The sequence below is a fragment of the Daktulosphaira vitifoliae genome, unplaced genomic scaffold, assembly GCF_025091365.1.
Source record: "Daktulosphaira vitifoliae isolate Bord-2020 unplaced genomic scaffold, ASM2509136v1 Scaffold_1, whole genome shotgun sequence".
Classification (NCBI taxonomy): Eukaryota; Metazoa; Arthropoda; class Insecta; order Hemiptera; family Phylloxeridae; genus Daktulosphaira; species Daktulosphaira vitifoliae.
In genome coordinates, this window is record NW_026099572.1 from 72,979,995 (window position 1) to 72,996,493 (window position 16,499).

Consider the following 16,499-nt stretch of genomic DNA (forward strand, 5'->3'; position numbering starts at 1 on the left):
ATTTAATAATATCATCAACTCACTTTGAGTTATAATTCATTACATATAATTAAAAATTAGAATAGAATAATAATTATTAAATATACATAAAAATATTAGAATGTATTGAATTCATCCTTATTCTATGTCTTGAAAAACAATTTCAATTTTTTTTATTAAATCAACTGAGTTTATTGTTAAGATGAGAGAAAAATAGATACATTTTAACATTTGTAGCCAATTGCTCAAAATTGTGCGAAAACACACATAAATATTATGAAGTTGTTGCTAAAGTAATCAAAGAATGCATTAAAAATGGTGTAGACAATCATACAATAGCATAACAGTATATGATCAGTATTATAGCTTAGTCAGCAGGTCTTTTTTCACCAAATTTCTTGGCATATTCCTCAGCATTTTTGAAAAATTTTTTACGATCTTTTAAATACTCTTCAGCCAATTCAGCACGAAGGGGATGCTCAGGTTCTGGGTCATTAACTAATGCTATAAGAGCTTGAATAACTGTAACATAAATTTAAAACGTTATTAAAATTTTTTTTTAAAAATCTAATTTTTCTGTTATGCTAAATCTGTAACAAGGTGTACAAGGTTTAATGTATGATGTCATTTTACTAGGTTTAATTTTGAATGTTTGACTAAGCATTTTAAAAATCATAAGATGGAACAATTTTTTTACGAATAGATTATAGGCATTCATATACTCCTGTGTTTACTCATGAGATATTTAAAATTCTAAAATATCAATATTATATCTTTTAAAAATTTATACCTTGATCAGCTTTAGTTGCAGGCTTCCAATTTTCAGCACTTATAATAGGTAAGCAAACTTGACCTTTCTCATCTATGTTTGGGTGATAAATTTTAGTTTTAAAATTAATCTTAGGTGGTTTAAATGGATATTCTGCAGGGAAATTAATTTCTATTCTAAATGCTCCTTTATTATAAGGTGGATTTTCCTAAAAATAAAATATTCAATGAGTATAATATAAAATTATTTATTTAATTCACATAAATGGATATTTTAATGTGAAGTTAAATACATTAGAGTATTTAGAAAAATATATTAAATTATTTAATAAATAAATTAAATATGATCAAATCAGTATAAATGCTTGATACCTAAATTATTATTAGAAATCTTCAAACCTAAACCCCTTTTATTATTAAAGACTAATCTTTTTTTTTTTTAATTTAATAAATATATTGAATCCAATAAAAAAAGTGTAAGTAAAAGTAATTATTTTAAATTCTGTAAATACTTATCAGTCAATAAGTCTCACTATCAAGGCTTTTTTTTTTTTTTTACATAAATCAAATAAAAATTAATTAAATTTAAAAATCATCATAACATAACTTTAATTTCTGTATAAAATGTAAAAGTACTCAAAATAGAGTATAAACTTAATATAGTTCAACAGAAAAATCTGTATAAATGTTAAGCATTATAATATCTGATCCATTGTATGTAGAAATTCATCTTTTAATACTGTCAAAATAATCATAAGCAATTTTTAAGAAAACAATTTTTGTTTGGTACCTAATGCCATTGCATTTGTCAATGATATGAACCTGAATTGGATATTATAATACTAAAAAACGCATTATGAAATATTGAGGTTCCCAGAAAAGAAAAAGTAATTTTCTCCTTAATTTCTTAAATTAAGTTTTTTTAACATGCATTCAAGTAGGTTAAAATCATATTGATTATTTTAAAATATTCTCCCCCAATAAAAAAAATAATTTAAATCCATAATAAAACCCACATTTTTATTAAAATAATGTATAATTTTATGTATGTAGTAAAATTTAACTTACAGGTAAAATCAATCCTTGCCAAGCTAATATGTTTGTTTCATCAACTTGAATATCACGAAATGATTTAAGTCCTGAATCACGAATATCTGCGAGTTCCTAAAAACGTTAATTACTGTTTAAAAATTAAATAATATAACAAAGGAATACATATTAATATCAGCCATAAAGTGATTTAATAAATAATGATTATAAGTTATTATTATTACAGTTTAGTGTTATTATAATTATTTTTAATAATTTAATATTTCATTAAGTAATATATTATACAAATATATTTGTTTTTATAAAAAAAATAGCATCAATTAAACTTCCAAAATATAATAATTTAGGACCCATTCCAGATTTTGCCAATAGTTGATACATTACACATTCTAATATGACAGACTCATTAATAACAGTAACTTATAATTTTATTATTAACTTATCTATTTTTATACTTAGTAAAATTTTAAGAATATCACTGGATATATCATGAGGATAAAATACTTGAAAGTTACATTCAAATTTAGTTTACCAGTAATGGTAACTTCAGTTGACCGATTAGTTTAAAATTATTTCAATTTATATTATTACTTTATTATAAAATTTTCATAAAATGAATCAGTTGTAATTTTCAAATTATTCTTACTTTTTGAAGTCTCCTAGTCGCAGCCATGGTTATGAATATTTCCAAGTAGTTAACTAAATTTTTTCACTCTAGGAACGATGGCCGTCAACTTATGTTATAATAATAGAAATGCAATAATATTAGATATAGATACTAAGTAACAAAACTAAGTTCACAATTGAAAAATGACTTCAAAATACCAGTGTAAACATTGAAATGAAGAATAAAACAAAAATATTCTTTAAGTAAAAAAAACTAATTATAATAAAAATAAAATTTATATTTTCACTTTCAGATTTTAACTTGATAGTTAATTCTTAAGGTTTAGAATCATGAGTTCAGTTTTTTGTATAATCAAATTAAAAAAATACGTACTGATTAACAGTGTAGCCGGAAAGCATAATATTGTATAATCATCTGATAGTTTGTTATTTGTTGATAAAAAAAAATAAGAGATCTATGTTACAAAATATTATAAATCAAGCAAAAATTTAATCATATTCTGTGATTAAATTTTTGTCATCTTTACTAGTATTTGTATTGAAGGATTATTTTAAATATTGTTAATCTATACTATCAGCCTAATAAAGGATAATAAAAATATTGAAAAATTACTTTAATATATTAAAATAATAAAAATTTAATGATGCATCTTTAAAGCTAGTCAAATTTTCTGTATTAGAAGAAGCTTAGAAGAAGAGTTATTATGGATTTGGTTTATTCGTATTTCGTAAAAATAAATCTAATACTTAAGAAATAAGCCTTATAACACTTGTATTAGATAAAACAGCTGTAATTTCTACAAATAAAATTATTTCGTTTGATACACCTCATTATATATTTGTTATTAAGTTACGTTGGGTGAATCAAGTGGTTACAGCAAAATGATGTGTTAATTATTGATAATTAAAAAAAAAATTGATGAATCGCTTGATAAATTTAAAAATAAACTGTATTAATCTTTTATTAAAAATCGCCAATTGCAAAGCATTTTTGATATTTCTGCGCATACTGATTTCTTTTTAGGTAAAAAATGATTTAGATTAATGATACCGCTATGGAAAAAAGGTATATGAGTTTTTGGTAGCAGTCGTCCTACCGCCTTTCGGTGGTTATATTAGATTTTAAACTAAAAATATATAAATACTATTGACTAAATAATCAATTTTATAAAAAAAAAAACCAAAAGTATAAACGAAATTAGCAAAAATCATTTTTCTGGAAATGTTCATTGTCTTTCTTTACTAGGACGGCAATATAGGAATCGGAAAAAGTTTGGGGTTTTATGAGGTTATTACTGAGTGATATTATTTGTCTAAAAGAGATATTATTATCTAAAAGAAATATTTTAAATAAAAAAATTAGATTTTCAACTTAATGAAGTAGTTGTCTAGTAATTTAATAAATACTAATACCAATATTTACTAAACGACATTTGTGCCATCTAATGCCGTTAATTAAATTATACCCTTATTATTTATAATATCTTTAGCTAATCTTAAAATATTTAGTATTTTCTTCATTTTCATTAAATTTTTATAATGGAGAGACGTGTACTTAGATTACTTGTATAGTAAGCAAAGCAAAAAATGTTTGGACATTTTTTTCAATAAAATAAAATAGTAGCAGACAGCTAAAATCAAAATGTTGGAAAATAAATAAAAATGGTTTTTATTTAGCCAAATCCACCTCGACTTACTAAAATCAGTTTCCTTCAATTAATAAACAAAAAATGAAAAATTGATAATTATTTAAAATTAAAACTAGACACGTCATTTATGTTCTCCTAAATAAATAAAAACTGTTTATTGATAACATCGTTACTCAATAGCTTGGATCAAACCCGTTTATGTAAAATGGTATGATTCATCCGGATTTTGTCGACCGCATTCATTGAAATGATTCGACTCTTCGTCTTTAAAATCAGTACTAAGCTGACGCATTTTCCTGTTTGGTGTATTGTTATTCGTTTATTCAAAGTGGGAGAACAATACTAAGAAGTGTTATTGGACTAGCGCTATAATATAATAAATACAGATAAACGAACAGACTCATTACAGTTAGAACAGTGATCTTGTTGAATGTGCGTACGTTAGTTCAAGTACTATTTGTAAATTTAAAAATAGAGTCACGAAAAGTAAGCAGTTTAATTATTAAATATTAAACGGATTTTTTAAAAAAAAATGTTTATGCATTATAATTTAATATTGTTTTAAAATATTAGATTACATAGTACATTTTTTTAAATGTTGTCCTGTTTTTTAAGTGTTTCAATTAAATTTTTCCAATATATTTTTCTATTTCTACTTAAATTTTAACTCTGATTATTATTATTATTATTATTCGGATACGTGTCAAAGATTTTATTGATCTGAGGATAATATATTTATTATGATTATATGCTCTCAAAACTTTCAGCTTAAAAGATATTAATCTATAAAAATACCTTTTTTTTAATTAAAATATAGGGCATTTGCTTTCTTTCTTTCCTAAATGAGGCACTTTTGTTTTTTAAGTATAAAATAATTGCATATATTTTATAGATATTTTTCAAATATCGACTATCTATATAAGGTCGATGTTTAAAATATTAAATTTATATAATAAACATTTATTCTTAACAAATTAAATAATTTAAGACTTCTAAAAATATGATTATTGTCAAAAATGTATACCGAGTTATTTACAATTTACTAGACTAAAATATTTTGGTGGTCATGTTATGAATTTGATAATAATTTTTTTACGATTCCATGTTTTTATTACACCAGTACGTATTAAGTGTTATGTTCTGATACATAACACTAACATTACTCTGAATAAAAAAATTGTGGTTAATTAATTGTACAGACCCAAATTTAAAATAGTAATAGTTTAGTAGTATTTTAACTTATTTCAAACATAAACTTTCAATTATATACTATCATTAATTAGAAATATTTTTCCCAGCGTTCCAAGAAATAAATATGTTGGGTTTTAAAGATTTGTGGAAAATAACCATATTATTGGTTTGTTATTTTGTTTACATTTCGTGTCATACTTATCACCTGGGTCAATGTCCATCTATGGAACCAATGGCTGATTTTTCTATGCAGAAAGTAAGTATATTTTTACTTAAAATAAATGATAATACTCTTTAGGTTAATAAAGAAAGCAGCTTAGTTCTCGTAAAACAATTTATGTAACTTATGACAAAATGCATAATTTCATAAAAATAGGTCTTGTACCACAAAATAAACTGTGGTGCTAGCACTGAGTATGCATAAAAAACATCGCCGGACAAAATGTAGTTATCATTATTATATAAAATATGTTAACAATTATTTTACGTAAACGTTAAAATATTTTAATTTTTTATCCGCATTAGTGTATCGCAATATCGACGATGTTATGTCTGCAATTCCTAACACTAGCCATACAATTTTCGATACATTTCTAGGGTTTGGAGTTATTTATTCTGTAATTTTTGGTCATTAGCTCCTCTATGGTGTGTTCACGATTTTTAAAACTTTTCCCTTTATATAAGCTCGAAAAATGTTGCACGTACTTCAATTAAGAGGTTAATCCAAATCACGCTTGACATAGATCAGCTGTGTTGGGATTACATTTCACAATTTTGTGAAACTGAGAGGTTCACCTTTCCTATTGGCGCTTAACTTAAACGGTAATAGTAACGGTCATGGTGACACTCCTTCGATCTCTTATCTTTGTCACAAACTGACACGCGAACTTTAAAAACTTTTTTTTGTCACTCTTTAATAAATAGATCAATAATTAATTATAGAGTAATTAGTTTAAAAATATACATATAACTTTTAAATATATCTTAATTCATATTAATATAAATATGTTACGGGTAAAGTACAAAGTATGGTTAGAGTAAAATACCCAAGTAATGTACGAAATAAACGTTTCTATTAATAATATTTTTACTGTATCCAATTGGTACAGGTAGTGTTCACATTACCCGGATAATGTGAACTAATATATATAATATATGCAGTGAAATATATATGATTTTTTAATTAATATATTCAACTTAACTGTAATTATAACTTCAACTATACGAGTTTGATAAAAGAATAAAAGGTAGATGAAATGAGGATAATAGGCGAGCACGTGATAGGAGAGGTGGAAAGTTTTAAGTATTTAGGATCAGTTGTGTAAAAGAGCGGTGGTATTGACGAGGATGTAAGACACAGGATTATGTGCGGGTGGTTAAAGTGGAGAGAAGCGTCTGGTGTGTTATGCGATAAAAGAATTCCAATGAGGCTGAAAAATAAATTCTATAAGACAGTAGTGAGACCAGTTATGATGTATGGTTCATAGTCTTGGACAGTTGACAAGAAAGTAAAGCAGAGAATGAGTGTAGCAGAGATGAGAATGCTTAGATGGATGAGGGGAGTGACTTGAGAAAATAGAATAAAGAACGAACATATAAGAGGGAGTATAGTTATAGCATCAATCGTAGATAAGATGAGAGAAAATAGACTTACGTGGTATGGTTATGTTATGAGGAGAGAGAAACCGGAAACTGTAGGAACAGTTATAGAAATGATTGTTGAAGGAAGAAGAGGTAGAGGAATACCAAAAATGAGATTGAAGGATGTAATTGAATGCGATACGAGGACAGATGATGTGAGCGTAGATGATATCGGAGATCATCTCAAGTGTAAGTTTAGGATAAGGGTGGTCGATCCCAAGAAGTTGAGATTAAGGCAAGGAAAAAGAAGAAGAACTTTTTGACTTAGCCAAGAACCAACTTTGAATTCTTGACATGTGAAAGAGGGCTACTACTACCCTCTGTAGAATGCTAACTTCGGGAAATAGTAGGATGTAAAACTGATCATCATCATTATATGCCCTGAAAAATGATAAAAAATAAAATATAAAATTTAAATAGCCTAAAAGATGAAAAAATATATTAAATGTATTTCTATATAATACATTTTATTTATGAATTATAAAAAGTGTGAAAAGTTCTATGATTGAACTTTGTGTTGAAGGTATAGAATTTTGTATTCAATAAGCTATTTACTCAGTAATAAGAAGATTTATATATATATCCAAATGCTACAAATTCTTAGTCCTTATAATAACTATTTATGCTCTGTACATTTTTATAAAACCAATATTTTAAAAATTAAAAAAAAAACTGTAGCACAAAACTATAGCAAACCCTTGTAAGGTATTTAAAAAAAAAAAAAAAATTAAATATTTGTGCTTAATTTTTTTTTTAAAGAATTAAAAAGACAGTATTCCCGGAACATTTTCAAAAGTTGAAAAAGTTGTACTTTTTATACAAATTTTCAAGTTTTCAAAAAGTCAAAAAAACTTTTTTTAATTTCGAAGAGACAAAATAATCAAAATAAACATGTAAGTTAGATTCATGTAAATTGTATATTTATTGGTGGACTCATTACTATGGCAAACTCTTATAAGGTATTTTAAAATAAACAAACAAAAATGAAATTTTAACACAAAAATAGCATGGTTAACTACGTCGGCCATTTTCCCATAGAAGTAAAAGTGTTGGCACTAATATTTTTATTGAAATTATAGTATTTAACATAAGCTATAATTTGACATATATTTAAAGCTCAGAGTATTACCGGAACATTTTTAAATGTTCAGTTGAAAAAGTTAAATTTTTGTGCAAAAGTTCCCCCCCTATAAGGAAGGTAAAGGGTCAGATTTTCAAAAAATTTATATCAAATGAAAGGGAAATACCTATGGCTTCAATTTTTATTTGTTCATTTTTCAAAAATTTATGGCATATTTAAGAAAAAAAAATTGAAAAAATGTCGAAATTTACTGATTTCAAAAATCATAATTTTTTTGGAGATTTCTTGCATTTACAGGGAAAGAGGGAATTTTTTCAATTTTTAAGAGTAATATCTTTAACTAGATACGATTTGTGATCTTTTGAAGTATCTTTGAAAAAATCGGTCTAGTGAGAGCTAAGAAAAAATAGTTGCAGATACAAAAAAATAATAAAAACTAAACACATCATGGTAAAATTAATACCTTCTCAATTCGTATCGAAACTAAAAAAAGGTCATTAGCATTGATTCAAGGGGGGCATATCTAACAACTCCTTCTAAAAACTAAATACTATTTCCAGATTTGTGTTGAACTCTTTTTTATGATAGTGATGTTAAACACTGTCTGATATTATCATAGGTAAAATATAACTATTTTTTATGTTATTTGAGATATTATATATACTTGTCCTAACTATGCCGCGACCCCACTGTGCTGGTTTTTTAGTATGCATTATATGATACATCAATAGAATACCTAAGTACAGGAAAAATGTAAACGTAAACCCAAATTTTTTTATTATTAAAATGGTGATTATATTAAATTTTAAAACATTGGTTTTATGGAATAAATTAAGAAAAATTAACACGTTTAATAAAATATAAAAGTTGTTGGAATTATAAAATTATGAATAGTTTACGAAATCTTAAGATTTTTACAAAACATTTTTCCTAGAAGTTAATATTATTTAATTTTTAAACTCATTTAATGTATTAGTAACTTGGCTTCTTATTTTTCAAAAATATGACATTAAAAAAAAAATTTTTTATAGTACTCATTAATTATTATTTAATAACAATTTGTTACAAGAATGATTTAAACAATTTTATTAGAAACATTGACTTTCAAACTGTATATAAGTTATCAATTGTAATAAATTACTAGAAAAATGTTTTATAACGTGTCAAAATATTAAATATTTATTTTTGTTTTGAATTCAATAGTTAGTGAATTAATGGAGAAAAGCAAAGAATTTTTTAATAAAAATAGATGTATATATAACTTAACTAATAACAATTGACAAATTGTTATAGCAATAATTAGTTAAAATTAGCAATGTTAACATATTAAAACATTAGCAATAATTAGTTAACGTTCTTAATGGTCGATGGTAAATATCTTTTTCAGTAAAATCATTTTATATCCATTACAATGTACATAGATGCACAAGTGTTTTACTCTTTGTTTGACATCTTTACTCTAAGTGTAATAAAATTGTATAATTGTAAAATAGTATGGAGTGTTCAGTAAATAAGGAAACGGATTTCTATTGTTCTCATTGTTCATAACAATTGGTCCGTTTCCTTAGTTACTAAATACCTGTATGTATATTACAAAGTGTTCAGTAAGTAAGGAAACGGGTTTCTATTGTTCTCATTGTTTGTAACAATGAGAACAATAGAAACCCGTTTCCTGACTTACTGAACACTCTGTATATCATTCTATATAAAAAAATAAAAACAAAAAAGTTATTACAGGGGGGTCGCGGCATAGTGGTGACATGACATAGTTGGATTAAGTATAATGATATCTGACAGTGATTAAAATCACTATCAAAAAAAAAAACGCTTCGATGCATATCTTTAAATAGTGTTTAATTTTAAAAAATTGGTGGATTATTCCAAAAGTTAAATGATCTGCTAGTTCCATATTAACATCCTGATTAAGATAAAGTATGTCGAATGAAAAAGAGATTATTAAAAAATATTATTTCTCATAAAAAAACTGTGTTGATCCATACACTTTTCAATAAGTTATAGCATTATAAAGTTAAAAATTAAAAAAATAAAATCGAGAATTTTCACACAAAAATAGCATTCTATGGCCATTTTCACCGTGAAGACATAATAAAGTCCAAAATTTTTTTTTTTATATTAAAGTATATTACATAAGCATTAATTTAAGATATATATAAAAGTGTCAGTATTTCCGGAACACTTTCAAAAATTAAGTTGAAAAAGTTCTACTTTCTATATGCATTTTTATGTTTTAAACACCCCCTGTATTAAGGCAAATGGTCCGATTTAAAAAACAAGTATGTCGAATTAAAGAAGTATATAAATATTATTTCTCATAAAAAAATTGTATTGATCCATACATTTTTCAAAGATTTATAGCGCTATAAAGTCAAAAATATGAAAAAGAATTTTTTTTACAAAAATCGTATTTTTTTAAAATTAAATTTGATGACTATTTTCACCATGAAAACAAAATAAAGTCCGAAATTTTTTTTTTCATAATAAAGTATATTATATTAGCTTTAATTTAAGATATATATATGTGTGTGTGTCAGAGTTTCCGGAAAACTTTCAAAAATTAAGTTGAAAAAGTTGTAATTTTGAATCCCCCCTGTAGACTGGTAAAGGGTTAAATTTATAAAAAATATATATCAAATAATAGGTAAAGACATCAAGCATCTATAAAAAAAAAATTATATTGATTTGTTCATTTTTGAAAAAGTTATGGCAGTTTTAAGTAAAAAAAATTTCGAAAATTTCGAAAATTAGCGATTTTTAAATTTGTAATTTTTTTGGAGGTTTTCCCCCATTTACGGGGAACGAGGGATTTTTTTTCAATATTTGAGGGTAATGTCTTCGACTAGGTACGATTTGTGATATTTTGACGTATCATTGAAAGAAATCGGTTCGGTGAGAGCTGAGAAAAAGTGGTAACAGACACAAAAAAAAAATAAATAAAACACATCTTAGTAAAATTAATACTCCTCAGCTTCGCATCGAAGCTAAAATGTAAACTACAATAATATGCATATTGAACGGTGAAGTTGGATAAATGATTTGATTAGTTAATTTTACTGATATATTTTTATTTTGATACTGTTTAAATAAGCTTACAAACTATATTAAATCTATTTTTCTATTTTTGTGCGTTTATTAAAAGAAAAACATTAGTTTTTAACTAGTGATTGGCATTTTCGAATATTTTAAGCTATCGAATAATTATTCAAATTGTTTTTATACAACCAAATAGTTTGTTTTTAGCATTAACTATCGTATAGTTTTAAAAAATATTCGAATGGGCTAGCGAATGGTTTCAAAAAAATATTCGATTAGTTCTATCTAACATTTTTATGAAGTACGCTTAATTATAATAAGAAGATAATTAACGAATACTTAAAATAAATTATTATACAATTAATAATAGTAAAAAGTATCATTTTATTATAAAAAAACGGTAGCACAGTGGGGTCGCGGCATAGTGGAGACATTGCATAGTTGGGTTCAGTATAGATTTAATCTGACAGTGATTAAAATCACTATCATAAGAAACGCTTCGATGCAAATCTGTAGATAGTGTTTAATTTTAAAAAATTGATGGATAATTGCAAAAGCAACATCAACTTCTATTAAAATAAAATACAAAACCCATAATTTTCATACAAAAATAGCATATTTTTGAATATGGTAGCCATTTGCGTATAGAAGATAGGTCGTCGGGACAAATTTTTTTTTTTCATTTTGTAGTACATAAAATAAGCTTTAATTTTATATATGTTTAAAGGACGCAGTATTTCCGGAACATTTTCAAAAGTTCAGTTGAAAAAGATCTATGTTTTTTACAATATTTTAAGTTTTGAACGCCCCCTATATAAGGGGAAATTGTCCAATTTTAATAAAAAGTATGTCAAATGAAAGATGTACTTATAATGTATTTAGAAAAAAAAAATTTGTGCTGATATATACATTTTTCAAAAAGTTATAGCATTTTTAAGTTGAAAATTTAAAATCGAAAATCGAAAATTTTAACACAAAAATAGTGTTTTTTTAACTACGGCAGCCGTTTAAATGTAGAAGAAAAAGTGTCGGGACAAATTTTTTTTTTTCATTTTATAGTACATAAAATAAGCTTTAATTTGATATATGTTTAAAGGACGCAGTATTTCCGGAACATTTTCAAAAATTAAGTTGAAAAAGTTAATTTTTGTAAAAAAGTTGCTATTTTAAATCCCCCCCAATGAGCAGGTTAAGTGTTAGATTTTCAAAAAAATGATATCAAATGAAAGGTAATTATCTAAGGTTTTAGTATAAAAAAAAATTATGTTGATTTGTTGATTTTTCAAAAAGTTATGGAAGTTTTAAGAAAAAAAAGTGAAAAAATTTCGAAAATTAGCGATTTTTAAATTTGTAATTTTTTTGGATATTTCCCCCATTTGCTGGGAACGAGGGAATTTTTTTCAATTTTTAAGGATAATGTCTTCAACTAGATACGATTTGTGATCTTTTGACGTATTTTTGAAAGAAATCGGTCCAGTGAGAGCTGAGAAAAAGTGGCAACAGACAATAAAAAAAAAAAAAAAAAAACACATCATAGTAAAATTAATACCGTCTCCGCTTCGTATCGAAGCTAAAATAATTTGCTAAAATTAATTTTTTGAATATAAATCATTCTTAGTTTTCGAAATAATCATTTTACAACAAAATGTTTCTTAAAAAAAAATATATGAAGTTAAATTTTCTAAAATATTGGTCTTATGTAAAATTATAGACAGATTTATAGTTTTGCTGTTTTAATAACACTAACGATCTAAATAGGATTGTTTAAAACTGTTTATTCGAGGTATTACAATTATAAATAGGATACAATTAATAATAAAAAAAAATTAGTGATGGGCATTTTCAAATATTTTAAACAATCGATTTTAAACTATTCAAGTTGTGTTTATACCACGGAATATTTTATTTTTAGCATAAACTATCAAATATTTTAAAAACAATTCGAATGGAGGTACCGAATAGTTTTTGAATGACTATCGAATAGTTCGATGGTTACTATTCGACATTTCCCATCACTAATTTTTAACTATTTAACTAAATATTCAATAATTAATTGTCATATTAATATCAGTATTTTGAATATAGAATATATTTTATTGTTGCATTACATTTTACATTGAATACCGTATCAATGTAGTTTCGTGCTATTATCGTGTTATTTGATTTATTGTGTTTCGTAATTAATATTAAAACAGTTAGGTATATTGCATTACTCCAAGGAATTTAACTGCGTAATAATGTATAATATATAAATTAGAACTATAATATTATGCGTATCATATAAAAAATATATTTGTTATGTTCTATTGAACGTTTTTATATTACTGCTAGTTTCTACATTAATGTTATAATTTTATTATTAAAAACTAATTTTTTTTTTTTTATTTACACAAATTATATTAATCTAATAGAATTTTATTAAAAAATTAAATTTTTCGAATTTAATTTATGATCTGATTATATTTTTGAATAGAAATAAAATAAGCTTCATTCATTGGAAACATTTATGTGTTTAATTAAAATTTATTAAAATGTAAATGGCTTTAATTTTTATATATAATATTATGAAATTAATCATTTATCGTTTTCATGTATTATTCAAATAAAGATTGTAAAGGCGTTGTGAGTGCTTTTATTATTAGTGAAAAGGGTGTTTTTTAATACAATCATTTTATTTCGTTATTATTTATTTGAAAGCTAGGAGATCTATGAAAATCTAATTGCATTATTTTTAATAATTAAAAATAATGCAATTAAATAAATAGGTAATACATTAATATATTACCTATTTATTTCAAGATATTTCTTATTGAAGCAATGTCTCTGTAGTATACAAACAAAAGTATTATGAAATATATATTGAAAGTTAATAGTTTATAAAAAATTACATCTCAAGTTGTTGAATGGTCGAGTGTAAAATTTAATTATACATATGTATAAAACATATGAGCTATTGGAAACTTTAGTTTTTAATTGCCAAGTTTTAAATTTTTAAATTCTTAATACTTAATGTATTTTTTTTTTTACACGAAATGTCTAATTTCCGTAGTTTCATTTGTAAATTATTTATCTTTTCAGTTTTTAGGACCATGGTACGCTGTTCAAAAATCGTCAACTTCTAGCAGGTGTATGGTGTATAATTTTACCAATACCCAAGAACCAAATATATACAAACTAGAACAAATTAGCGAAAACTCTATTATAAATGTTGCGAAATCCAACAATTATCACTACATTGGTAATTTGAAAGTTGATCCGAGTTTACCATCTAGAATGTCTGTATCATTTCCATTGAGTAAGTTTTGATAGTAAACATACGTGGAAATAAAAATATTTAGTGCTAAAAAATTAACGTATATTTTTTTATATACTAATAATATAAATAAATCTACAGGTGTAGCAGGAAAAGCGTCTTTCGTTGTGTTTGCAACTGATTATGACACCTACGCTGGAGTTTATTCATGCCAAAAAATTCCGTTTGGTCATAGACATTCTGTTACAATTTTATCAAGAGACAAAGTTTTAAACAAACAATACCTGGATAAGGTTAGAACACAATTAAATAAACTTTTTTTCATATTACAATCATAATAATTATTATAATAATAAACAATTATTGAGGTATATTCATCAACATGTTTTATTTTTTTTGTTATTTTACAATGATGAAATGAGTTTGGTGAGTATAATTGGATTTCTTATTGGTTTAACTTCGAAGTAATACTTAACAGCAGTTCTGGGTTGGCTTACAAGAAGTCGTGAAGGGAAAATAGGGTTTATCAGTTGGTTAATTTATTCAAAGTTGGCATAACATATTGCTTATGATTTTTTTATACTTGATTGTCAATAATAAAAAGTTTTACAAAAAATTATTTTATTTTCTTTCAGAAAATAGAGAATAATTTCTATAGAGACCATTTTCTATCTCCCCGTAGACATTTATATTTAAATATAGATTTAAATACCTTATTAGATAAATTAAATAAACAATAAAAAATATTTTACTTTGATATTTTAATGGAATACAAATAATACTTAATATTTTTTTACAGCTGCGCAATAAAATTGCATCGGCCAATGTAAACCCATATGATTTATCAATTGTCGATCAATCAAATTGCAACCATCTTAATTCTTCGATGCGCGTGGAAATTAATGATCAAACTTTTAGTGCAAAAAACATCGGACATGCAGTTTCTAAAGTCGGAGAAAAAATTGGACAAGGCGTTGAGTATGTAATTGATGGCGGAAAGAAGGTTTATAACTCTATTAAGTCAAAACCTGCTGAAGAAATTAATCCAGATGCAGAATGGTACCCTTAAGACTGATATTATTTTTAGGATAAGTAATTACACTTACTTAGAAGAAAAGTTATTAATTAAAAAAATAATTGTTTTATGACTCGAGCAAAGATGTGTGGTACTAAAGTTCAAAGCTGATATCGATATATATATAATCTAGTTTAATTTTATTCTCGTATAGTAAATAATTTTTTAAATAATACAATTTTTTTTAATAATTTTTATTTATATCTTGTAATGTAAATCTATTGATATTAGATAACAGTAGATATTAAAGCTTTTTTTTATAAAAAAATTATAGTTTGAATTTTTAATTATTGATATGATATGTACGTAAACTGTATCAATAGCGTTAGCTCTCCCCCCCCCCCCCAGAAATGTATTTGATTTTTATTGTTAATATATGGTAAATATTTTATTTGTATGGAATGATGAGGGTGAAATTGTTTGGACCCCCTGTACAAAATAGAGTTCTGACTACATGCTTAATTGCATATTGAGACACAGTAAAGACGTAAAATTCTGCTAAGCTCCCGTGTTATCAAACCACACATGTTTCTGTTTGATCTTAGTGGATTATTCACAAATGTTTACAGCAATAAAAAAAACATCTCAAGTATAGAAAATAATGAAAAACTACTACTTAATTCTTACATGATGGTTTGTAAGTGTATAAGAGTATTAACTATTTATATTGCATGGCAATCGTTTGAAAGGTTATAAAACCATTTAAATTTAAAGCTTAAAAGAAAAAAAAATTGAAAAATACTACGTAAACCACTGAATGAAACCCTAATTAGTTGTTAACTTTATCATGTCAACAAAATAGTTGAACTTAATAAATAGACTTAGCTGTGTTCACAGGACGTTTTTAAAATCCAATCGTTTCTGTTAAATTAATGTCACAATAGACATTAAGTGTTACAAATAACTTTAATAATGAGTTAATTTATTTTGAATTTGATGTGTTACCTAAACGTTGTTTTGACATAGTTGTAACTAAAAATAAAATTATGTTATATTTAGTTTTAAACCTACTAGTAGAGCCGACGCAAGGGGTTTACAAAGTGTGATTCTGTAAATTAGAAAATTACTAAAAAAAAGGATTCTTTAGTTTAATTAAAAAAAAAGACTCATAAAAATTCGACACTTGGTGTCGAA

At 24.9% G+C, this 16,499-nt stretch overlaps 2 protein-coding genes across 2 annotated transcripts; one reads left to right on the top strand and one right to left on the bottom strand.

The window, feature by feature from the left end:
* Window positions 1-73: 73 nt before the first annotated feature.
* On the bottom strand, window positions 74-2,744 carry LOC126896658 (ubiquitin-conjugating enzyme E2 L3). Its single transcript, XM_050669610.1, has 4 exons — window positions 2,444-2,744; window positions 1,816-1,911; window positions 770-956; window positions 74-501 (listed from the first exon to the last, which is right to left on the bottom strand). The coding sequence occupies exons 1-4, from the start codon at window positions 2,468-2,470 to the stop codon at window positions 347-349; spliced, it is 465 nt and encodes a 154-aa protein (XP_050525567.1). The 5' UTR covers window positions 2,471-2,744; the 3' UTR covers window positions 74-346.
* A 1,669-nt stretch (window positions 2,745-4,413) lies between these two features.
* On the top strand, window positions 4,414-15,768 carry LOC126896657 (apolipoprotein D-like). The gene is made up of 5 exons (XM_050669609.1): window positions 4,414-4,559; window positions 5,372-5,520; window positions 14,116-14,332; window positions 14,432-14,583; window positions 15,090-15,768. The coding sequence occupies exons 2-5, from the start codon at window positions 5,389-5,391 to the stop codon at window positions 15,357-15,359; spliced, it is 771 nt and encodes a 256-aa protein (XP_050525566.1). The 5' UTR covers window positions 4,414-4,559; window positions 5,372-5,388; the 3' UTR covers window positions 15,360-15,768.
* The last annotated feature ends 731 nt before the right edge of the window (window positions 15,769-16,499 follow it).